We start from the raw sequence: 26544 nt of genomic DNA, 5'->3' as shown, positions 1-26544 counted from the left end.
TGTTTTTTAAATAATATGTCCCATCATGTCACATGTGTTTTTATTTCTCGACATCAAATGTGTGGTACTTACTAAGTATTTCTTAAAATATTCAAACCACGTACTACTCTTACTTTTTAGGTAAAGGTAAGCCACCAACGTAAGGATGCCAACGTTACTACAATGAAGGCCATGGAACTAGAGGTAGGGTAGTCACAATTTTTGTTTATTTTGTAGCCGTTAGGTTACTTTAGGGAAATGTTTTTATTTTTCTTTATTTTATCTAAACTTCACATGATTTATTTTTTTCATTATTGTTTTAAAGATTTATTTTTTTTTTAGGAACGTTTGAGACCATGACACCTTTTAAGAAATAATTTAAATGAATATTTTGTGCATGCATTAGTTACGTCGTGTATGTAGTAACAACTTTATTGTAGCATGTCATGCAAAGGCGAACCTCACCTAATGTTTAAAGAAGACAAAAAAATTGGGCGAAAAATGTGAATGAGGCTTAAGTTTTCCTTGGGGTTTGTCATGAGCATGTCAAGATCATGACGCCGAACAGTTGGAAATGTATGATCGTGATATAGAGCTCTCAAGCAATCCCACACCTCGAAAAGTGGCATCATTCACCTAAAAAATAAAATGTAGAAAGATGTGAATATAAAAATACTCGATAAGAAACCTACTCCCAAGCTTTCCTCACATCTTTGACATAGTATGTGTCCTAGGCTTTTTCTGTGAGGTTTAGGAGTTCCAAACCTAGTATAATGCTCTCTGAGCATAGGACCATAAAGTCACCATAGTATAGAGGGCAACCCTTGTAGCCGCTAGCTACTATTTCAACCAACATGATCCGACGCCCAATTTTAAGATGGGTTTACAACATAGTGATCTTGCTAACCTCGCTTTTCCACGCAAAATGTGCTAAAAATTTCTAAAACCCCTCTCATTGCCAAGAAAAAAAGTTTGACAAATAGAGGTCCAACTAATAGAAAAAAGAAGTATAACTCATTGGCCAAGCGTGACTACATATGCCTAAAGGGGGTTGCATGCGCAGATATAACAAGCGCCTACATATGAGAAGTTAGAGATTGACTTATTGGTGAATTTGGTGGAAGGAAAGTGTAGGAAGCAAATCCTTTGATTTAGAGAACGGTAATTTGAAACTGGCAAAGCTACCCTATGTAGTTAACCTGAGAAGCATGTTATCTATCGGTTGGAGATGAGTGCATTCTAGCTCTTACAGATAAATTGTACATAACACTTTGGAAATAAGAATGGAAGAAGTTGGTTGTAGAGTGCTTGTTTTCTAATGAGATATGACCGACCTCGAGTAAGTTCGTGATGGGCTTTTTTTTTTAACGATATCATAACTCTCTAAATATCTTAACTTAGATAAGGTTTTGTTTTGCTTACTCGAAACTTGTTCTTCAAGTAACTCGGAGTACCCATATGCCGGACGAATTACATGTTATGAAGTAATAAATTGTAAGGAGGGTTCTTTTAAGTCCCTCCCTAATGTTGTAAAGGAAGTCAAAGAAAAGAACCCTTTGTTGGGGTTGATTATTCTCTATGATTATTAAAAAAATTATACAAATGAAGTTTTCACATTGTATGGGAAAGAGATACGTAATTGGACACTTTAGCAAGGTTTAGAGGATATGACTCAGAAGTCTTTGCACTTGTTTTGTTTTAACTGATATCATCAAGACTATAGATCTAAGGTTGAATTGGACCTTTACGAGCAGACTAGTAGTAAGAATAATCAGCAACTCTTGCTTAGGCAAACCAAGTAAATGACTCTACTGCTTGTTTGGTTGGACGAATTGTATTATGTATGATGATGCATGCTCCGTGGCCCCTGCACATTTCGTAATTATGATTGTTATGCCATGCTAAGCTAAGTTATACCATGTTGTACTATACTATGTTATGTCATGTCATGTTATACTATGTTGTGTTATGTCATATTGCTATGTTATAACATAATTAGTTGATTTTGGACTCCCATTAATGAATAAATAAAATTATGGAAATGAAATATTAAATTCTATTGTAAATGGGGCGGAGTCAAAAGTGAGATTTCTATATTCAACAACTAAGTCGAAAAATAAAAGATTTGGTGGCATTATTCTTCAACTATGTATACTTTTTTAAGGTTAAAACTTTTATTACACATTTATTAAATTTATTTTCCTCTTTTTAACCCTTCTTACCTATTAACTAACACTAACTAACCTTTTGTTTGTCAGAATAAGGTAGAAGTAAAAGAAAAATAAAAACATCTTGGTTTGATTAAAATAGAACAAAAGGTTAGAAAAAATTTGTGAAAAATCAAATGAGTAAGTACAAAATTGATGTAATATATATATTATTACAATGAATAGAATAAAAATATATTTACCGTTATAATAATAAAAAAAAAGGTTAAGTAATATTATTGTCCATTTATGTTAGATTTCATTTATTTTAATTTTGTTTCGTTCCCATTTATAAAGTTTGGTTGAGAAAAAAATTATGCAAAAAACAATACTAAGTGAATACGTGTTACACCTGAGTAAAGGAGGGGGTTAAGGATATTTATTAATAAATTATACTTTCCCGTATATATTATATTTGATATTTTATTATAAGGCAAATATCTAATATTTGCATTATTACTATAGATATCTTTCCATTTATTGTTATTTCCATTTATTACTATTTCCATATCCTTGTAATTTATTTGATTATAAATAAGATAACTTTCACACCATTTAGGTGTGGTGGATTAATCAAACATTCACATGGTATCAGAGCCATTTTGGTTTAGCAACCTAGATCCTTTCTTTTCAATGGCTTTTGAAATCTTCTACTATTCTTCTCCACCACCACTGTTGTCTTTGATGCCGCAGAGGCAGTCGTCATGGCTGTCACATGCAGAGCCGATTGATTATTCTTCGGCTCCACCCTTTTGACCTCCAAATCATCCTTCGCCATACTCTGTACATACAACCTCACCTTTTCCAAACATAGCCTCTTTCAATTTCTTCCCAATTTTTCCCTTCATCATTCATCCTTCGCAAAAACCCTAATCTTAGGATCTTCATCAGCATCCCTCTTCGAAAATATACAGAATCTCAATAAGCCCATCGACCTTCTGTAGAGATTTACCTTTGGAATCTGGGCGCCGCACTGGTATCTTCGCCAACCAAGTTGCCGCCGCCCTTCTCGCCAAAATTGGCTCCTTCGCCCAATGTGGCGACTCTTTCGGCTTCAACATTGTCTTTGTCCCTTGCTCTAGGTTTCCCCTTCTACTTCTTGGGGTTAGATATATTCTCACCAGAGCCAAGGCAGCATCGTCGCTAAGCGACAATCCCTCTTCATGGGTTAGACATATTCTCGCCGAAGCCAAGGCAGCATCGCTGCTAAGCAGCAATCCCTCTACAATTTTCGATGGCCAAGAAAGTGTTTCTCTACGCCTCCTCTGAACCAGGTTGTTGACATCTTCACGAAAAGTGTTTCGCAACCTCTTTGAATTTTTCAGATCCAAGCTTCACGTTCGTTCAAATCTGACGCTCAGCTTGCGGTGGGGTGTTAAGGATATTTATTAATAAATTATACTTTCCCGTATATATTATATTTGATATTTTATTATAAGGCAAATATCTAATATTTGCATTATTACTATAGATATCTTTCCATTTATTGTTATTTCCATTTATTACTATTTCCATATCCTTGTAATTTATTTGATTATAAATAAGATAACTTTCACACCATTTAGGTGTGGTGGATTAATCAAACATTCACAGAGGGGTACATGAATAATCTGATATCATATCCGAATAAGAGCGACCGTGAGGATAAGATGACTAAGAAATGTTTAAAAGACTTGAAAGTCACTACTTATACAACCAAGGTGCACCTTCTTTTACGGTAGCTCAGTCATAGGACTACATGGTTAAGTGTGCTTTACTCAAAACAATTCAATGTTAGGAGACGTCTTAGGAATTTTCCTATAATGCATGTAAATGAGGACAAAGCACGTTGGAAAGACTATATTGGTCTATCAAGATAGCTTTCACTTTTAGAAGCGAGAAGTAATATCATGATTCCATTCTTCAAACTCGAGTCACGACTGTCTTGAAAACATCAAATATATTTTAAGCAATTAAACAAGGTTTGACATTGTACGACACTTTCTCCTATTTGCATAAATCCTCAACCAGCTCCTTGTTAGTTGAAAAACAAGAAAAATCTTAAATGAGTACAAAGACTCGGTAAGTAGCCTACTTATAAGCTCTTAATCATGTGCTTAATATATGCCAGGTACAAAGATTTAGTAAGTAGTCTACTTATAGGCTCATAAACATGTCCTTACAGTGCACTAGAATATCACACTCTTTCTTGTCATGTTCTTGACCTGAGAACTTATGACATTTAAGTTCTGTTCTAGAGTTCTAAGTTCTTGACATGATCTTGCTCAAGGACCTTGGTCTTTGGATCTAAGTTCTTAATCTCTATTCTTGCTTAAGAGTCTTAGTTTCAAGGTTCTCGATTTTTAATTATGAGAACTTGGATCTTGATCCATGTTCTAGTCTTCATCCTTAGTTCTTAGTTTCAAGGTTCTCGATTTAAATTATCGATTTCAAAGAGAACCTATTTTTTCATTACTTTTGTTGCTAGAAATTCAGCGAGTAAATGGTATCATTCAAATGGGTGTGGGTGATTTTAAACTAATTAAACAAAATTATGCAGAGTGTCAATGCTGTCGAAAAACAGAGCGCAACGATAAAATGAACAATAATGAAGAAGGTTCGTCTAAGAGAGATTAAATAGATAAGTTGTTAAACTTTCGGGTTGATTTTAGTTTCTTTTAATAGATTCCCAAGCTTACATTCCAGGGTCATGCATGGTGATTACTTTCATAATTGTTCTCTAGGAGAAATTATTCATAAACCATCTATTTTCTTCGACTACTCTTTCAATAAAATTAGAGTATTAAATAGAAACTAAAATCACACCATCAATATACTTATACTACATAAAACTTTATCGTCTCCCCTATAAGGTTTAGTTCTCCACACAAACTAAATTAAACAAAGAATCCACATCTTAATCATTAAAAATTGATAGAATAAGAAAAGAGAGTCATCGGGGTTTGTTGTTGTCCTTCAATGGAAGTTCCCTTGGTTTCTTTGCCTCGTTGCCTTAATCTATCCTTCTTGGTTTCTATTCCTTCTACTGTCAAAGATTACTGAATTAGGGTTCTTCTTCTTCTAACTCTCTAGTCTCACAACGGCAGAGTCCTCTGTCTATTCCCTTTTTGTCCCTTTTGAGGCTCTCCTCTCTTTTTAGGTAACCTTATCCTTTTATATGGTTTGTTTCTTCCCATTTAGAGCTGAAAATGAGTAAATTGTTCACCTACAGTGTTCTTAATTTGGTAGTAAATGACCCACATGGCTTGCTGATTTGGATTATAATTTTCATGTCAGCCTCGAAAAATTTGGGTTTCGTATTGCTCATCAGGGTAAGCAATTTGTTTCCAGATTGCAAGTAGAGTTGTTTCCAGATTTGCTGCAGCATCATGGTACAACATAAATGTTCTAAAATTTTATCAAATAACTCAATTAAATGTACAATTAGATTCAATTTATGAAAATTGATATTCTTTACATGTTAAACACAATGGACTATTCATGTTTACTGATTAGAATAAATGGAGAACTTATCGAGAAAATTGTTTGTATGAGTGAAAAATTAACTACAAAAAGACTTCATATAACTATTTTTGGTGAGTTATCATACTCCCAAACTTTATACATTGCTCGTCTTGTGTAATCATTCTCTCCTTCCTCAACTCAGTTTTCCCACATATTTCACCCTACACTCGCAACCAAATCCTAGAAGAAAAATAATACATTCATCACTTCCACCGTATACCCCAAAACTCTTCGAGGATGATTGTCATTCCCTTTACCTTTGCTCTTGTGACTTGACTTCAGAATTTATTTCATTAACTTTCTCTTGTCATAATTTTTTTTCTCCCAAAAATCCATCAAGTCCTTCCCAATTCTCTAGTTGCCTCCATTCGTGGTGCAGATCACTCAAGTCTTCAAGAGATGACTATTTAGATTAACACTCATTCTCACTTAGCTCGACTCTTTTGCTAACATCCTGGAGTTTTCAGTATGACCACATTTGTGATGCAACTCACCTGAACAATAAGGAAAACTTTTTTTTTTTTTACATCCTCATTCTCTTCCGTCCATACACCTTCTTTGGTGATACAAATTGCCTGCCAAGAAGCAATTGGGGCAATTTGATTGCTTTTGCTTTTTTAGCATTGAAAGTATAAGCTTTAGGTTGATGAGTAGTGGTATTGAGTTTGTATATATATATATATATATATATTATTATTATTTTACATGGGGTGACAGAATTGTTTTAATTCCCCCAAACTTAAACTAGTCATTGTTCAAGAACAATAGTGTAGGTGTGGAATCATTCTCGAGAGTAGCTTGAGGTATGGAAGTTCTTTATTATTGTTTTTGTTGGGAAAATTGGCTAAGGTTGGGTGAATAATGGACATTTTTACGGACTAAGATGGATTAAAGTAGATTGGATCCTCACCTTTGATGAATACATCTCTCAATTTGAGTTTTAGTTTCATTCTTTTTTTTATTTATATCTTTTAAGGAAACACCTAATTTTTTATTATACATAAAAACTCTTCCTTGTGTAGTATGCCCCTTACTAATGACTCTGGCTCAAAATATAATGGGTTTAGTGCTTGAGCTTTACCTTGTGGCTCAAAATAACAAGTGCCCGTTATGCCTAATTAGTTCAGACAAAGAAACTATCATGACACATGCATGAAGAAAATGACCATGACTTCATTTGTAGACAACAAATAACTTAGTACAATGGTGCAAGTGTTTCTCAACCGCTTAAACTAAGTTGTAGTAGGTGTGTAGATAGAGAACTCCCTTTTATTTTACTAAGTAGACAACAAAATAACTAAGTAGTACATCCTGTATCTAAGGCTTCATGCGTTCCAAGCGACACAGTCTTAACCCGCACCTCAGGGCTTGCCCTTCAATATGCTCTGAAAACCTATGTCCAAGGCTTCATGCATTTCAAGTCACACAGTCTGAAAACCTACATTCAAGGCTTCTTACGTTCCAACAATGTAGTCTAATTTTGCATCAAGGGCTTGTCCTATGATACAGTCTGAATACCTATGCCCAAGGCTTCATGCGTTCCAAGCAGCATAGTCTGAATACCTACGCTCAAGGCTTTATACGTTCCAAGCAGTGTATTTTGAGTCAAGAACATATTTTACCGTGGGAGGTCTTATGATTTTTTTCTTGAGTTTCTAAGTTTTAGGATCTTGGTCCCTCATCCTTGAGTGGTACCTAGCATTCTTCTTGCTTTGGTAGTTGTAGAGCTTGTATGGTATTGTTCTTGGTTCTCAATCTTGTAAGTTTCTAATGTTCATAATTCCTATAGGCATAAGTTGTAAAAGGCATTCGTAAGCATATGAATCCATTCTAATAACAAGCATGAGTTGTTCTAGAAGGTCATAGATTCATAATAAATTCCTTAGAGGGCTCTAAAAGGGTCTTGAGTCTTGAGGTGTTTCCTTTAGGTGTTTCTTTGGTCCTAACTTGCTTTAGATTCCAAGCTTGCTCTAATCAACTTAAACTCTTGAACATACCTTGTTGTCCTTAGGAATAAGCCTTATAAGAAGTACAAGTCATTTGGAGGACGTATAGACCATGAATTTAAATAAGTAGTCCAAGGGGCATTTTGGTCATTTTGGTCATTTTACCACCCTAATTCTTGGTTTTACTACTTCACGTGTTCCAATGGCTTTCAACTTCTCCACATCATCAGCCATCATATTATCAGGTTTACCACAAAATTTAATAGCATTTAGAGGTCCTCTAGGTCATGAACCGTAGGTAGACATCCGTAGGGGTAATATGGTCATTTTGCACCATTTCTTGGTTTACCTACCTATCCTTATCCAATGACCACCAAATTTCATATATAACCTCCACATGTTATTATATGCTCAATATTAAAATTTCATAGGCAGCAAAGTTCATCTAGTTGTTTATTTTAATGTTACTTAAATCTCGAGCAATTTGATCGGTTCAAGGCTTTAACTTATGGTTCTTTGAGTTTTTCTTTTATATACCCTAAATCCATACTTGGTTTAGGGTTCATGTGGAAATCCAAGTAATTCCATCAAATATTTTTTAAGAAAAGTCCAAGGTAACTACTTACCTCGTCATTTGTGTTTAGGACTTCCGTTCTTGAGCTTTCGGTTTTCGAATTATTCCAAATTATCTTTACTAGATTCATTTTTGAGTCTAGTTTCAGTAACCATAAAGAGATTCATGAGAATCGGTCTGAAAGGAGTCCAAATTGATCAAAAAGTGTAGAAAGGTCAACATATGGTTACCTTTGACTTTTATTGGTCAAAGTTTGACCTCTAACTTTGGACTTATCTTCTTTATTGGTGGCTGGAAAAATCACGATTTTTTTTCTTATCATACTCCTCTGGTTTTGCCTTTGTACCGCTCTATATACACCTCTAATTGGCTAAATTTTTTCACAAGACGTTTAGATTAAGTTTCAAGGAAGAAGTAGGGGCGAATTTCATACTTTGTCGTGGTCTGTAGCTTGAGTTATAACCTTCCAAAGTTCGCCAGAAAACATGTTTCTCGCCTTTTTTTGGGACAGCCGATTCTAGAGCTTTTCATTTCTCGATTCCTTCATGAAACTTCTTGGAAATTTCATATGGAATGTGTAGGAGTTGGTAGGATGTCAAATGATTAACCACAACCCTCGAATTTAGAAGAAATCTGAGGAAGAAAAATCCATAATCTAACAGTTTTAAACTTGAATTTTAGGAACCATCACTCATTCTTGTCTTGAAACATTACCCATAACTTCTTATTTATAGATTAAGCTTGCATTGCCATTGATTGTTCTAGAATTGTGGTGAATTTTCTCGTTTTTTATTTATCTAAAATTTAAGTGAAAATATCTAAAACCATGAAGGTTCAACTGACATTAGTTTTCAACTTTAACCATTGGATCTACAGAGCCTTGAGTTTTGTTAAACTTATCCAAATAGCAGCTCAATCCAACGATTGGATGTGAATATACGATTGATTTTCTTCTGCTGGACGGTTTTGAAACCAAATCTGGTTGCAGATTTTCTTTAATTACAGTTTTGTAATCAAGTGGAACTTTAGGGGTATTTTGGTAATTTGTCACATTCAGAATATTTTATTATTATTTTTCTTGAAACATCCATAATTTTTCTTAAAATCCTTATTCCCTTGATGTTGGTGGTCATTTTTCCCTTCTCGACCTCCTGAAATTTCTTCAAGATAAGGAATTAAAAATCGAGAAAGATCCTTGGTAATTGAAAAAATGACCTTTTTACCCTTTTCACCCACTTTTTCCTTTCGAATCTTTGTCCAAAGGCCTTAACTTCTTAAAATTACTTCTAACCGTATAGAAATGGCTTGCTTAAGACTCTTATCCTTGCTTGATCCTCTTAATTTCTTTCCTTGAATCCTTTGGATCTTGCATAGGCGGCTTGTTCTTATTGAAGCTATTTTCCTTTATTTTTTGGGGTGTCACATCATATCTCATCACTTGGCTCCCCAAATCGTATTTATCAATCACAGTTTTATACATGATCCTAAGATGAATTGGTTAACTCTTTACTAGTCTCTATGTGGTACATCTACATATCATGAATACACGATCCTAAGATGAATTGGTCCTCTCTTTCTTATGACATTTTCCATACTACACCGAACATAATTCTTTGATTCATAAGTGTCGTAAACAAAAGCTTAAACCAAACCACCACCAAGAGATCTAGATCAGCTAAATAAGGTTCATTTGAAATAGTTCTTGTTTTTTTTTTTAATTAAATGTTGATAATTATTTGAAACCTCGTTGCGAAATGCCTTATTTCCTCCGATATGTCATTTCTCAATGAAAATGTATATATTATTACCTTATCATTTATGACATAATGTAAAGTGCCTTTTATATCATATATTTGTATTATCATTTCCTTATATAAACCCAACATTTTCCATTAATTTCTCTCAAAGTTGAGAACTTAAATAAATGGGACTACTACACCGTGACCGTGACTGTCTTCTAATAACAATTGGTTTTTAATCCTGTCACAGTCGTACATTTTAAACCATACAACGTCATGATTTTGACATAAACATGAAAAACTTTTTTTTACCTGACTTTATGGCTTCACTAGACTTTAGACAAGGTTCGTCACTAACCGAACATGACTTATATAGAAACTAAATTTTGTTCAATCATACATGTAACAACTCTAACCGACTTGCCTCTACTCTAAGCCAATCCTAATGCTCTACCTTACCTTTACCCTAGGTAAAAATCCTTCTAATGCAGTGTGGCATCTCATATAGTTGTTTTGATTATCAATCATGACCAAAATAATTTGACAAATTTTCATATTATAATTCATGTCGATAGGTAATTGACATCGTTTATATTTCACTCATACTAATCATATCAAGCTTTAAAACAAAAAAACAAAAAATAAAAAAAATCCCACATAAACATCATATCAAAAACATTTATTTATTTCAATATTAAAATCAAACTTTCAAATTTATGGATAGATGGATTTTTTACTTGACCCGTTATAGCAAATATCATAATTATCAATTTTATAGCTGAACATACAGACATTTTCCTCACTCATATGCCATGAACATAGACTACTTTCACAATTATCTCTATCTCTCTTATCTATGTAGACATTGAAGTAATGAAACGAGCCAGGCCATTGCGCCCCATAAGTTTTGACGAAAATTGAAGTCGTAGCTAGCCCAAGGTGTCAGCTTGTGGACTCCCAAGTCATCATTGCCAGATTTGCAGTGAAACAGTGAGCTGATTTTTAGATTTTAGAGCATTTATTATCTTGACCATAATATTTGGGTTTTGAATGAATGATCCTTCGATGGTAGTGAATTGCTTAGATAGAACAATGAAATTAAGAGAGAAAATGAAGTGTTGAAAATAAACTCATATGGTTGAAATGGGAGAGGAAAAGAGATGGGTATGAACACATTTGTGCTTCACTTCTATGAAAAAAGAGTGTAATGGAAGACAACAATTGATCTGTAATAACTCAAAAATAAATAAATAAATGAACCCATTTGTTTGTATTTCTAATTTTCATTTTTATTTATTTATTTTTAATTTTTTTAATTTTTTGTAACATATGGTTTTGTGAGAAGGAGTTTGTCGAGTATTTCAGAGGCAGTTGTGTGAGAGTTTGGGGAGGGAAGGGATTATTATTAATTAATTCTTTTTTTTTTTTATTTTTTTTTTTTACTGTTGTTAAATTGTTTATAATAAAAATAGAATTGTGATAGATAGCATGTGATTTTTTAAATCGAAAAATATATCCTTAAAACTCATTCTCTGGTAGTGCTCTCTAAAATTTTGAATTAAAAAACTAAAATATAATATGGAAATTAATTTTATGTTAGGGTCGTTCGGATCCTTCACCTAGTCTAATTTTCATAGTATCTCATGACCTAGCCTAATGGGGCTTTTATCTGGTCATCATATGTAAGGACTGGGTTGACTCGTTACTCCAAAAAGGCGAGTAAACTTTCACGAAATAAAACAAACAGTATTTAAAACATAACATTACTTAAAACAAAATAGTGTTCATACATGAGTAATTAAAATACTACACAATAGTTAAAACACAAAATATTTCAAAATAAATGGGTTGAAGACGACGGGTGAGGCTTGTCTATGACACCTACTCCAGAGTCTGCTCCCAGCCTCGACTAGCTCCTTATTACCTGAAATAAAGTGCAAAATAAGGAAGGAGTACAAGACTCAACAAGTAGCCTACTTGTAGGCTCTTAATCGTGTCCTTGATATGCTAGGATGTCGCACTCTTTCTTTTTTTGTTCTTGTTTCTTTTGTAAGTACTTAGGCTCCTCAGTTCTATTTTTGACTTGGAGTTGTGTTAAGAATGAGAAATAGAATTGGGATCGAAAGTGCAATCTTCATTAATACCTAAAATTAAGGGAAAATATAAACTAACTAAATCTTGAAAATCAAATAAAATATACTACTAATCAAATAAAAAATATTAACTGATTATGAATATCTAAATATATTCCACAACTAATTATTATAATATATTATCCAAATATTATATCTTAATACTCCCCCTCAAGTTGGAGATTGTCTGTCAATCACACCCAACTTGTCTTTCAAAAAATCAAATTGACGTCTTCCCAAAGTTTTAGTGAAAATATCTGCCAATTGCATTTTAGTTGAAACATAAAATGGTTTGATGATTCCAGCTTGTAATTTTTCTCGAACTATATGATAATCTATTCTATGTGTTTCGTACGTTCGTGAAAAACTAGATTGGCTGCTATGTGTAATGCTTCTTGATTATCACAATACAATAATACTTGTTCGGCAGTGGAACTTTCAAGCCTTGAAGAATATATCTTAACTAAGTTAACTCTAAACAAGTATTTGTCATAGCTCGATACTCGGCTTATGCTGATGATTTGGACACATTGATTTATTTTTTAGACTTCCAAGGAATAATTGAATTTCCAAGGAAAATGCAGAACCCATAAATTGACTGTCTGGAAGTTCGACAACCACCCCAGTCTGAATCGCAATATGCTTGTAATCTTAAGTTGTTTTCATATGGTAGTAGAAGTTCTTGATCAGGAGTACCTTTGATGTATCTCAGAACTTGAAGAGCTGGCTCCCAATGTGGTTTTCTTGGTTCATGCATAAATTGACTAAGCATACAAACTGAGTACACTATGTCAGGCCTAGTAACGGATAAATATATTAATCTGCCAATCAACTGTCTGTATTTACTTGGATCATTCAACTTCTCCCCTTTTGTTAGATAAAGTTTCAGATTTTGCTCCATAGGAAATCTTTCTGGACGTGCTCTTGTAACACATGTGTCTTGAAAATGTCTAGAGCATACTTCCTTTGAGAGATAAAAATTTCTTTTCTAGACCTAGAAAATTCAATGCCTAGAAAATATTTCAAATTCCCTAAATCTTTGATAAGGAATTTCTCGAGTAAACTAGTATTGAGATGTTGAATTTCTTTGAGATTATTGCCTGTCAACAGAATATCATCAACATAGATAAGAGTTGCAGTGAAAGAAGTACCTTTACTCTTAATAAATAAAGAGTAATCTGCTTTGGACTGAGTGTACCCTACATTTTGTGTAGTGGTAGAGAATATGGAAAACCAATTACAAGAAGCCATTTTTAAACCATAAAGAGATTTATGGAGCCGACATACTGTATTTTCCCCCTGTCGGCGAATACCTGGTGGTAAAACATATAGACTTCCACGTCTAGATTACCATGGAGAAAGGCTTTTTGAACATCCAACTGATGAGTGAACCATTTTCGAGCAGCAGCAATAGTGAATAAGCAACAAGGTGTAGTAAGTTTCGCTGTAGGAGAAAACGTCTCTTTGTAATCAACACCTTCAACCTCAGTGTATCCCTTTGCTACTAGTCGAGCTTTATAACGTTCAGTAGAACTATCAAAGTTGTGTTTAATCTTGTACACCCAATGATAGCCAATAGCTTTATGGCCAGGTGGTAGAGGAACGAGAGACCAAGTATGATTACGTTCCAAAGCTGCAATTTCATCATTCATAGCCTGCTGCCGTAATGGGTCACCAACTGCCTCATTATAGGTTTTAGGTTCTGTCTAGGCTGTAATAAAAGCTAGAAAAGCACGTTGAGTAGGTGAAAAATGGGAGAATGAAAGGTAATCATGAAGGGGGTACCTGGTGCCAGTGTAGGGACTTGAGCTAGAGGTTAAATGATTGTCTCTAGAAGACATCTTATTATCATTATAACAAGCTGGAGGTTGTTTGGTACGCGTAGAACGTCGGAGTGAAATTGATGTATCAAGTGAGATAAGATTAGAATTAGTGGGTGAATCTGGAGAAGGAATAGAAGGCAGAGGGTCGACGATATAGTAGCGAAGGAATAGAAGGTGGGGGAGGACTAGAATAAATGTTTGAGTAGGATGAATCATGAAGTGGTAAAATGGGAGTTGAAGGAGCTAATGTCAAAGTTTGTGAAGCTGATGAAAAAGGAAAATCATCGTCCCAAAATTTAACATCACGATTGATAAATTTTTTTTTTTTTTTAGATTGCATGTCATACAACTTGTAACCTTTGTGACCACAAGGATGTCCTACGAAAACACAAGAAATTGCTCGAGGTTCAAATTTTTGCTTAGGGTGTACTACAATTGCATAACATACAACAAAAAACTTTAAGATGTGTTTGTAGAGTGCTTCAAAGGGTGTCTTGTTAGATAAAAACGGTGATGGTGTTCTATTTATAAGATAAATAGCAGTTAAAATGGTGTTCTATGTAGAGTGCTTATAATGCACTCTACCTAACTTTAACTCGGCCTGATATTTCTTATGCAGTTGGGGTTATGAGTCGGTACATGCAAAGTCCAAATAAGCCTCATTTGGATGCAATTCGACAAATCTTGAGATATGTCAAAAAGGTACAATCGACTATGGTCTTTTGTACAAAAGAAGCAAAGACTGCAAGCTAGTTGGATACTGTGATACTGACTATGCAGTTGACCACGATACTCGGAGGTCAACCACTAGGTATGTGTTCAAGTTTGGTTCAGGAACAATTTCTTGGTGTAGCAAGAGACAACCAACAGTATCATTATCAACTATATAAGCAAAGTATAGAGCAGCAGCTGGAGCAGCTCAGGAAAGTACATGGTTGAAACTCTTGAGGGAAGATTTGCTGTAGAAAATTGAGTATCCAATATCACTTCTTTGTGACAACCAATCTTCGATTCGTTTAGCAGAAAATTGGTAGAATAAAGCATGTGGAGGTGCAGTACCATTTCATTAGAGAGAAGGTCCTGAAGGAAGAAATCGAGATGTAGCAGATCAAGACAGATGACCAAGTGGCAGACTTGTTTACAAAAGAGTCGAATACGGGCAAACATGAGAGTTTTCTCTATCAGCATAACATGGTGGGGCGATTGAGTACTAGTGCTGAGGGGAACTGTTAAAATATTATCACTAGCCCAATAGAGTCAAGCCCAATAATTGTACGAGCCCATTATATATTTATTTTAGTAGAGATTTTAGGAAATATACTAGATGTTTCAGGAAAGAGATCTCGATATTTTAGGAAAAATATTTACATTTGTTAGGTCTAGATTGCATAAGATATAGTATAAATACCCCTCGACCCTACCTAGTGTTTCATCCCAAGAAATCCCAAGCATTATAAAGTAGTAGTATTCTACAAAGTGTCTTGTATTCTCTTCTCGATTGGTCTCAATAAAGAGTGCGAGTGTTTCCCACATAGAGTTGTGTTCAACATGCGGTACGCTTCCAATTCATCCCAGAATGCTTTGAGCTTGGTGAAGTATGCTGACAGTGCCATGGTTCCCTGTGACATCATTATTATCGACTTTTGTATCTGAAAAATTGCTGGAGCATTCTTTTGTGAGAATTGATCGTGAAGATCAACCCACACTTGATGAGCTGTCTTGGCGTGAATAATTCCATCAGCGATATCTGCTTCAACTGAATGAGTTAACTAAGATATTATCATACTGTTGAACTAATTTCAGTGTTCAAATTCGGTTGAATTTGTATTTTGAGACGGTTCTTCAATAGTGCCATCAATGAAGCCAATTTTCTTTTTGGCAATAAGAGCATGCATAACTGATTTACACCGAGATTGGTAATTTGTTCATATAATTCCTAATTAAAGTAAAAAAAAAAAAAAAAAATAACCCAACAAAAAAAACAACCCAACAAAAGAAAATCGGTTTATTTCCGTATTTTAATTCCTAATTCATGATTCCAGGATATGCATTGGACGATACTGAGCACTATAAATATCAAGCATTCACTAATCTCATTCCATAGTCTTCCCGTTCTCTTACCCATTTTTCTGAAAACTCTTTTGTAACATTTATCTTGGGATCAATGGTCGTGTCTGTCAAGATAATGTCTCTTACTGTCGCAACTTTAGGTGTGATATCCTTTATATTTGGAGTCGTAGCTGAGAACAAGAAGGTAAGCTTATGTTCATAAATTGTTAAAGATCACGTATTTGCTTAGATTGATGTCAGTTAGAATCTGATTAAATCTCCTTATAGTTAAGAGTTGATTTAGTTTTGATTTGATTTAGTTTTTTTATCTGTTTACTGGTTTGTTACCCGATTTTCTGTAGATTTTTAGGTAGATTTTCTAAATATCTTTTTGTATTCTCTCCATATATATGGAGCATTCTTGCTCTTCATAATACAATCTTCTTGTCAACCATTAAATTACTTACTTTTTCACTATCAATTGGTATCAAAGCTATCTTCTTAAGGGATCTGTGAGATCAAAATGGAAGGTGAATCTAGTTTTTCAGTTATTGCACCATCAGTCTTCGATGGAGACAGTTATCAAATGTGGGCAGTTCGTATGGAGACTTATTTTGGAGGCTTTGGATCTGGGACGCAATAGAAGAGGATTACGAGGTCCCTCCACTTCCAGCAAATCTTACTGTAGAACAAATCAAAGCACAGAAGAAAAAGACGACAAAAAAATCAAAGACAAAAGCTTGCCTATTTGCAGCAGTATCTCAAATGATCTCATGCGAATAATGTCTCTCAAAACAGCAAAGGAAATTTGGGATTATCTCAAGGTTGAATATGAAGGAGATGAGAGGATTCATGGAATGAAGGTCCTGAATTTGATTAGGGATTTCGAGCTGTAGAAGATGAAGGAGTCTGAGTTAGTGAAAGAGTACTCTGACAGACTTCTCAGCATTGCCAACAAGGTGAGATTGCTTGGTTCTATGATAAATGATTCCAGGATCGTTGAAAAGCTGTTGGTCACTGTTCCAGAGAAATTTGAAGCCACCATTACTACTCTGAAGAACACCAAAACCTGTCAAAGATTTCTCTTACAGAGCTCTTGAATGCTTTACAAGCACAAGAGCAAAGGAGGTCTATGAGGCAAGAAGGGGTGATTGAAGGTGCCTTACTTGTTAAGCATCAAGACAACAACAGGTATAAAAATAAGAAAATTTTCAAAAACCAATCGACGAATGGAGATTCATCTGTCAATTATCAGAAGACAAAAGGGAGGAGATTTCAAAAAAGTCATATCCACCTTGCCGCCATTGTGAGAAGAAAGGTCGTCCACCATACAAGTGTTAGAGAAGACCTGATGCCAAATGCTCCAAATGCAATCAACTTGGACATGAAGCTGTGATCTGCAACACCAAAGATCAGGTGAAAGAAATAAATGCATAGGTAGCTGATCAAGAAGAAGAAGATCAATTGTTTGTGGTAACTTGTTCCTCAGGCAAAGAATCAAGCGAGAGTTGGTTGATTAACAGTGGGTTCACAGATCATATGACATATGACAAAAAGTTTTTTGAGGAATTACGAGACACTGAAGTCAAGAGAGTGAGGATTGGCAATGGTGAACACTTGGAAGTCAAGGGAAAAAGCACAGTAGCTATAACAAGCTATGAAGGTACAAAATTTATTCCATATGTTTTATTAGTACCTAAAATTGATCAAAATCTCTTAAGTGCTGGTCAGTTACTTGATAAAGGCTATAAAGTGTTGTTTGAGAATAAGCAGTTCTTGGATCGGAGATGCTAGTGGAAATGACTTGTTCAATGTCAAAATGAGAGGAAAAAGCTTTACTGTAAATCTAACGACCATCATATCAAGAGCTAGTGCCACTGTGATTTGGCACAAAAGACTTGGGCACTTTCATCATAGAGGTTTGCTTCAGATGCAGTGAAAGAAGCTGGTAGAAGGACTCGCTGACATTGATGATGACATGCCTCTTTGCCATGCTTGTAATTTTGGGAAGCAACATAGGCAACCCTATCCTAAATAGGCATGGAGAGCATCGAAAAAACTGCAGCTGATTCATACTGATCTTTGTGGTCCTCAGCGAATACCATCATTAAATGGTAATCTTTATTACATTGTTTTTATTGATGATCTAACAAGAATGTGTTAGAAGTTCAAAGCCAGAGTTGAGAATGAAAGTGCATGCTTGATTCAAAATGTAAGGTCAATTAATGGCAAGGAGTACACTTCGGAAACTTTTAACAGATTTTGTGAAGAGGCTGGAATTGAACATCAATTGACAGAACCACACACTCCTCAACAGAATGGCGTTAGTGAAAGGAGAATAGATTCATAATGGAGATGACGAGATGCATGCTTCATGAGAAGGATCTTCCAAAACGTTTTTAGGGAAAAGCAGCAAACACTGTTGTGTGCTTTCAAAATGGAATTTCAACAAAAGTTGTGAAGGACCTGACACCATTTGAAGTTTGGTATGGTTATAAACCTTCTTTAATGTTCCTTAGAGTATTTGGGTGTCTTTGCTTAACTTACATTCCACAGGACAAGCGTGATAAGCTTGACAAAAAGGCAGAAGCTAGCATCTTTATTGGGTATAACACTATATCCAAAGCTTACAGAGTTTTTCAACCACACACTACTTGTGTTATTGTGAGCCAAGATGTTTAGTTTGTTGGAAATGAGCAATGGAATTTGGAAGAACTGACGAAGATGAATCAGATTTCTAATGCACCAAACAATTTAATCTTTTGTAGCATGTTAGAAGAGTCTAAAGATGAACGACTAGAATAGCATGAAGATGAATGACAAGAAGAGTCTGAAGATGAACGACAAGATGCTTTGGTTGATGATGCACCTGTCAGAGGAGGAGCTTTCATTGATCGAGAAAAACAAAACCAGGGAGTTGGTTGATCGACCTTTAAATAGAAAGATAATTGGAGTAAGATAGGTGTTCAGGAAAAAGCTTAGAGTTCACAACATCTAAACAAGGAGGAGTGTTAAAGATCACGTACTAGGAGTTGATTTAGTTTTGATTTGATTTAGTTTTTGATTTGTTTACATGTTTGTTACCCAATTTTCTGCAGATTTTTAAGTAGATTTTCTAAATATCTTTTTGTGTTCTCTCTCTATATAGAGAGCATTCTTGCTCTTCATAATACAATCTTCTTATCAACCCTTCAATTACTCACTTTTTCACTAACACAAATTATTTGATTCTTATTGGGTAGATATTTGTGCATTTGAAACAATCACAACAAGATGAGAACCTCCCAACCAATGTAATAACATATAATTTTCCAAGCTCCCTCTTTGATGGTCACTGTCCTTTCTTGTTGTGATTGCTTATGGGCAGCTTGCATCTGGAACTCCCATCCCAAGCAAAGGCATTGTGATCTATCAATATCCAGCGGACCCAACTGTGGCCCTCGGATATCTTTCCCTTGCGTTTCTTCTTGCTTCTTCAATTGCAGGATACTTCTCTTTGTTCTATCCTTACCAACGAAAATCCGTTCCTCGAGGTGCCTTTTTTAAGAGCACCAGTTTCTCTATTTTCTTCAACATTGCCTTGTAACTTCTCTTTCCAAATTACATCCTTTACTCTTAACTGTTACCTAAAAAGTGATTTGGAAACGTTATCAATCAAGCTACCTCTGTGTTTGCAGGTTCACAATTGGATTGGCTATAACTTTGCTCGTATGGCCTACAGTCACCGAGCAAATTCACTTGACTCGCAACATTCATCACAATCTTGATATAGCATGCCCGACCGCTATGACTAGTCTTTTGGGTGGGGGTGCATTTCTATCCCTTGATTCATCCCTCTTCTGGTTGGTTGCCCTAATGTTGGTTGAAAATGCTCGAGAGGACTACTTTGATGAAATAGAGGAAAACAGAGATAGTGCTGAGGCTCTTACGAACAGTGCATGAAATTTCTTTCTTTGGGTAGAATAATAATGATTGACTATTAAGTAAGGACTTGTGAATATGATATTCCAAGGAATGTTCATAAGTAAAATTATAGCATAATTGTATGAGGTTTTATTTTCACTTTTGATTAACAAATGACAATATTTTTCATTTTCAACCTTGATATAACTCAAATTCAACTCTTTTAAAGTAGTGGTAACCTATAATAATTGTAAAAAAAAGATTATTTTGTAGTTTTGAACCGAGTAATATGGCATAAATTAATATGTAGCACTTACCTTAAGGTCGGGAAATAAAATTCACATAGTCAATTGTACTCGAGTGTAAGGAGAACACCTGCTAATACAAACCAAGTAAGTGACCTTACTAACGGTTTGGTTAAAAGTTGATGTGATATGAACCAAGAGACATCAATCATACAATATGCTTCACTTGATTGAGATTCGAATCACTCCACAAGCAAGATTGATCATGTCGAGCTTGAATGATTCTACATGCAACCTAAACTACATAGAGTTGCAAAGAAACTTAGCCATTGGCTAAAGAAAAGCACAAATGCTTCTTTTGATATATCTTCTAAGTCTTCTTACAAATACAACATACATGGCTTTATATAGCCTCAAAATGAAACTACTAAAGATATTTCAAAGGAGTTGTAACATTCATACTTAATGCCCATAATTGACCATTATGTAATTGTAACCTAAACCTAAAGTAAATTAAAAGTCTTAAAATACAATAATGAAATACAATAACTCCAAATTGTAACCCACCCAAAATTTACAACAATCAAACTTTATTCTTCTTCAATGTAGCATGAATTGAAACATCTTTTGATAATTTTGACAACCTTTTCTTCACATCTTCATTGAAGCATATTGTATGATTGATGTCTCTTGGTTCATATCATGATGTTTGTATCATGACATGTGTCTCGTGGTTCTATACGTGATATATGCTTGATATGTGTGAAATGTTTACGAAACAATGTGACTATAGTGTGTGTATGAAATGATATGACTAAGATATCTTTATGAAATGATATAACTGAGATATGTTTATGAAACGATATGACTACGATACGTTTAGGAAACGACACGACTAGGATATGTTTATGAAATGATATGGCTAGAGTATGTCTATGAAACGATAAGACTAGGATACATTTAGAAAATGGTATGACTAAGATGTGTTTATGAAATGAGATGACGATGATATATTTATGAAACGATATGATATGAATATGTTTATGAAATGACATAACTATGATACGTTTATGAAATGATATGACCATGATATGTTTATGAAAGAATATGATTGTGATGTATTTACAAAATAATATGACTATGATATGTTTACGAGATGATAAGTCCATGATATGTTCGTGATACAACGTGACTATGAGATGGTACATGAATGTTATGACACGTGATATGATGATGTACTGATGATATGATAAATATTATTGTATAACACGTTTGGCGATATTGTACATGATATGCTGATGATATGATGTATGTATGATATGACATGGTATGACACGATACATGACATGAATGATATACGACAAAAATGTGTGGACATAATGCACAACCGCAATTTATGTAAGGAAACTATGATAAAGATTATGATACAAAGGAAAAAAATGGAAGGGGTTGTCTTACATGATAATGAATAAAAATGTTGGGATCTCGTGCATCATTGTGCGTTCATGCATCCAGAAATACCCCTCTTTTACGATGACAAAGACATGTACACCATGAGGCAGAAAAATGATCATCATGTTAATCATAATGCTACGACGGTCACTATGCCTAGAGGGTGTCTGACATCAACAGCTCTAGAGAATGCTCGCTTGACCACGATAGGGCCTAGGAGGTGTGCGAACCGATTGGTAGGTTCATACTTGCACGTGTGGACAGTTTGTACAACAGTAAATACATATCCTATTAACTCGTTTAGTATAAACCCCTAAAAACTTGTGGAAGTTGTGTGTTGTGTTGTGAAAAATATGGGGAAGGGATGACTTTAAATAGGGAAGAAGTGGCAAAAATAAGAATTTAATATGAACCATAAAGAAAAACCTGACTATTAAAAAAAATGAAAGGTAGACCATTTAAAGTATTTTCATATTTATATTTGTTGTTTGAAAAAAGAAATAAAAGATAGACCAGATTTTTTCATGTTTTATTTTAATTTTTTTTAAGTAAATATTAAAAAACTTCCAAATTCATTTTTATTATTTTTTAAAATATAATAATATAATAAAAAAATTAATAAAGATAATGTGAGTAATTGAAAGCTCCACCATTTGTTACTCTTCCAAAGTTATAAGTGTCATACTTTGATTGATCTATGATGTCAATTTTGCCGCTACATCATCACGTCGGATATCTTATTTCGACTGAAACTTCTTCGTTTTAGCTCTAATTTGAGTGATTGAAAAAGACGTTGAAATCACTATTCCCAACCTTACACTATGGACAATTCAAAATACTGATAATTGTTAATAATTAAGTGTAATTTTTATCATCAAAACATTAATTAATTTATTTATTTATTTGAGATTAAGGGCCAAAAAGGCAACCGTCGGCTCATGATTTTAAAATATGTCTTGATCATGTCTGGGAGTTGAAGAGGTTTATAGGATTCCTAGGCCAGCTAGGTTGCTTAGCACGGGCTTTTGACTCCGGGTTACTCTATTCTGACTCCTCGAGTCTTTCTTTAGTCTTGGTGTAATAGGGTCTAGACTCTCTTCATGTTGTTCACGATCCTAAGGTACTTAGTCATTTTTGCCATCTTAACCTAAGTCATCGTATAACAAACTTAACTCTTACCCCCTAACTCTGTGTAGATAGACAGGCTAAGTAGGGAGAACACACAGTCAAACACTCATATCTAAAGCTCAGCATAATTTCCTTCTTTTTCCCATTGAGGACACTCATATCTAAAGTGTCCTAACTGATGATACTTATAACATTCAACGGTAGTTTTGTTGAATGGATGTCTACCGCTTCCTCGAAAAACTTCACGAGCTCGATCAACTCCTCTTCTACCGAATCTGGTATCATATGTCACCTTTAGTGCTTGTTCATCACTTACACGTCCATTCAGTCTTTGCTCTTGTACCAGTAAGCTACTTTGCAATTCTCCAATTGTTAAAGTGTCTAAATTATTAGACTCTTTAATTGAACATATAACACAGTCAAATCTTGATGTCATTGATCTCAAGATTTTTTCAATAATCACAACTTGTTTCATGTGTTTGCCATGAATTTTCATCTTGTTTGCAATGGTGAGAGCTCCAGCAAAATATGCATCAACACTCTCACCTTCTTTCATTTGTAGGACTTCAAACTCTTTCCTAAGAGCTTGGAGTTGAGCTCTTTTGACTACTGTGGAACCCTGGTACATTTGCTTCATAGAGTCCCAAATTTGTTTTGCAGTATCTCTATTAAGGATCGTTTTCATAATAGTTCGATCAATGGCTTGGAACAAATAATTCTTGACCTTCAAGTCTTTCAGCTTCTGGTCTGCAATTATTTTTTGTTGTGCTTCGGTAATCTCTACTCCTTCTGTTGAGGCAGGGATTTCGGTCTCCACCAAAGACCAATATTCCTTTGAACGAAGAAAATTTTTCATAAGCATAAACTAATGATCATAATCGCCATCAAACTTAGGAATTGCCGGTTGATGAACTTAATTTTAGCTGCCATACTTCGAATCGCTTTCAGCTCACTCTTTAAAGAAAAATACTGAAGTTTCTTCTTCTCACAATAAGGCCTTGCGATGTGGCTCTAATACTTGGAAACCTTAATTTCATTATTTGAAGAGAGCGTTTTGTCTAAACGTTGACTCGTTAGAGCTTTAAAGAATTACGAACCCAAAGTTCGTCCTTACAAGAGCTTGTCTCAACGCTTGTGTACAAGTTAGTCCGTTTCAGAGTTCGGACAATAGTTCGCTCAAAGTTCATCCTTTCAGACCCTTTTCGAGCTTCGGAGAGTTAGAAACACAAAGTTTGTCCTTTCAGGAGGGCTACAAAATCAAAAGTTCGCCCTTCCCAGAGTTCGTCTAGAAGTTCATGTCAAAGTTCGTCCAAACTTGGACCCGTTAGAGCTTTGGAGGGCTAGAGACCTAAAGTTTGCTGTCTTTAGAGTTCGCCAAAACCTAGGGCCTAGTATGCCTTTGGATGGTTTTGAAATAAGAAGTTCATCCTTTTTAGAGTTTGTCTTGATATTCGTGCTTAAGTTCGTCGAAACAAAGACTTGTAAGAGCTCTATTGTGCAAAAGTTTATTTTTTTCAAAACCTGTCGAAGATTTGGAGGGCTAGGGACCCAAAGATCACTGCCTTAAAATTTCGCCAAAAACTTGGACTTGTAAGTCTTTCGAGGGTCTTGAAACCAGAAGATTGTCCTTTCTAGAGTTCATCTTGACAGTTGTGCCGAAGTTCGTCGAAACATGGACTTGTTTGAGATCTATCGTGCTGAGAATCAAAAGTTCATCTTTTCCGCAGTTTGTCTTGATGTTTGGACCAAAGTTCTTCCAAACCAGAGCTTCAGATTGTTAGAAATTAAAAGTTCATCCTTCCGTCCCTCAGTGTTTGGTCCAAAGTTCGTCCAAACGTCGATTCATTTGGCATAGAAACCTGAACTTCGTGGTTTGAAGAGTCCGTTTCGTCTAGAATTTGACCTGTTAGAATCTTAGAGAGGTAGGAACCCAAAGTAAATCCTTTCTAGAGCTTGTCTCGACGCTTGTGTACATGTTAATCCTTTCTAGATTTCGGACAGAGATTTGTCCAAATTTCGTCCTTTCTGACCCTTTTTGAGCTTTGGTGAGTTAAAAACCCAAAGTTTATTCTTGTTGGAGTCTTTCTTAGCGTTTAGACCGAACTTTGACCCATTAGATGTTTGGAGGACTGCAAACTCAAAGTTTGCCCTTCCTAGAGTTCATTTCGAAGGTTGTGCCAAAGTTCGTCCCAACTTGGACTCGTTGATATTTTGGAGACTTAGAGACTCGAAGTATGTTGCCTTAGAAGTTTGCCAAAACCTTGGGCCTGATAAGTCTTCGGAGGGTTTTAAAACCAGAAGTTCGTCCTTTCGAGAGATTGTCTCGACATTTGTGTCGAAATTCGTCGAAACATGAACTTGTTAGTGCTCTATCGTGCTGGGAGCCAAGTTTTTCTTGATGTTTGGACCAAAGTTCTTCCAAACTAGAGCTTCTAAGAGTTGAAAACCCAAAATTCTCCTTCGATCACACTGTCTTGACGTTTGGTCCAAAGTTCGTCAAAACTTAGATCCGTTAGGCTTAGAAACCTAAACATCATGGTTTAAAGAGCCCGTTTCATTTGGATTTTAACCATTAGTGCTTTGGTGAGTTTGGAACCCAAAGTTCATCCGTTCCAGAACTTGTCTCGACTCTTGTGTACAAGTTAGTTCTTTCTGACACTTTTTGAGCTTTGAAGAGTTAGATACCAAAGTTCCTCCTTTATGGAGTCCGTCTCAGCGTTTGGACAAAACTTCGACTCATTAGAGGTTTAAAAGATAACAAACCAAAGTTTGCTCTTCTTAGATTTCTTCCTGAAGTTCGTGCCAAAGTTCGTCTAAACTTGGACCCATTTGCGTAGATTTGTTCATGTCTATTGGTGCCATGTTGGAGACATTGGCATGTGTGTCTTTTGCAGCTGTCATATACATAGCATTACCAAAAATTTTCTGTCGATGCATTCGTGATGGTACCTCGACATCAGGGCTATCCTATCCGAACTAATTAGTTTGAAGACATTATTGATGTTTTAAAATTTTGAAAAGCAAATTTCATTAGAATTGAAACTTTAACCTCCGAAAAGATAACGAGCATTTTTATTCATAAAATTATTTATTGAAATTGAATGAAAGTCGGAGTTCATTATTTCCAATAATACATTAACCAGAAGCCCTTGTGAGATCCAAAATACAAGTAAATACCTTGGTCTCTAATTGCCCAAGTGCAGTTATGATGAATACATTGATCATTAAACCAAATCCCTCTTTCGGGCTAAAAAACATTTCGACTAACTTGTCCATGTTTGCTGCTAAAATGGCACCAAAACAACGTAGAAATCCAAAAATTTTCTTTAAAACTCCAGTTGTAATTATCTCCGGTGCGGAGTACGTGCTCGCCCAGATTGTCATCTTTTGACTTGCAACGAACAATTAGAGTTGAAGTAGTCATCTGATTTAAAATAGTCACTTCCCATTTGCTGAACGGCAATTGTTGCTTATATTCTACAAAAGAAAATCTCATCATATTGTTTGATGTCAAAGCAACCAACACGATTAAACAGAATATGCTTGGAGATTTCATATTCTTCTTGAAGATCTCTCACCCTTTTCTACCAAGTATTTGGATTCTATCTCTTATATATATATACATGCATATAGTCAAACTAAGGTTATAGGTAGTTATATTTTAACCACAATTAGTTGAAAGTGTGCTGTAAATTTTAGTTATTGGAGAATATCTTCCCTAACAAGGTGTAAAAGGTAAGGTGACCTACTCAACTTTCTTAATTTTCTCAACACTCTTAGCCGTTAGCTTTTGTAACAACTAATTTTGTATTTTATTAGCTCCTTTTATATAAAGTTTAAAGTTGGACCATTCATTTTTTTAT

At 35.0% G+C, this 26544-nt stretch overlaps 1 protein-coding gene across 1 annotated transcript; it reads left to right on the top strand.

Annotated features, from left to right (window-relative positions):
- The first annotated feature begins 15989 nt into the window (after positions 1-15989).
- On the top strand, positions 15990-19895 carry LOC111436715. Its single transcript, XM_023074431.1, has 3 exons — positions 15990-16158; positions 19321-19535; positions 19631-19895. The coding sequence occupies exons 1-3, from the start codon at positions 16069-16071 to the stop codon at positions 19893-19895; spliced, it is 570 nt and encodes a 189-aa protein (XP_022930199.1). The 5' UTR covers positions 15990-16068.
- Positions 19896-26544: the final 6649 nt, after the last annotated feature.

This window comes from Cucurbita moschata, unplaced genomic scaffold, assembly GCF_002738365.1.
Source record: "Cucurbita moschata cultivar Rifu unplaced genomic scaffold, Cmos_1.0 Cmo_Scf00059, whole genome shotgun sequence".
Lineage (NCBI taxonomy): Eukaryota > Viridiplantae > Streptophyta > Magnoliopsida > Cucurbitales > Cucurbitaceae > Cucurbita > Cucurbita moschata.
This window is presented reverse-complemented; position numbering and strand designations above follow the sequence as displayed.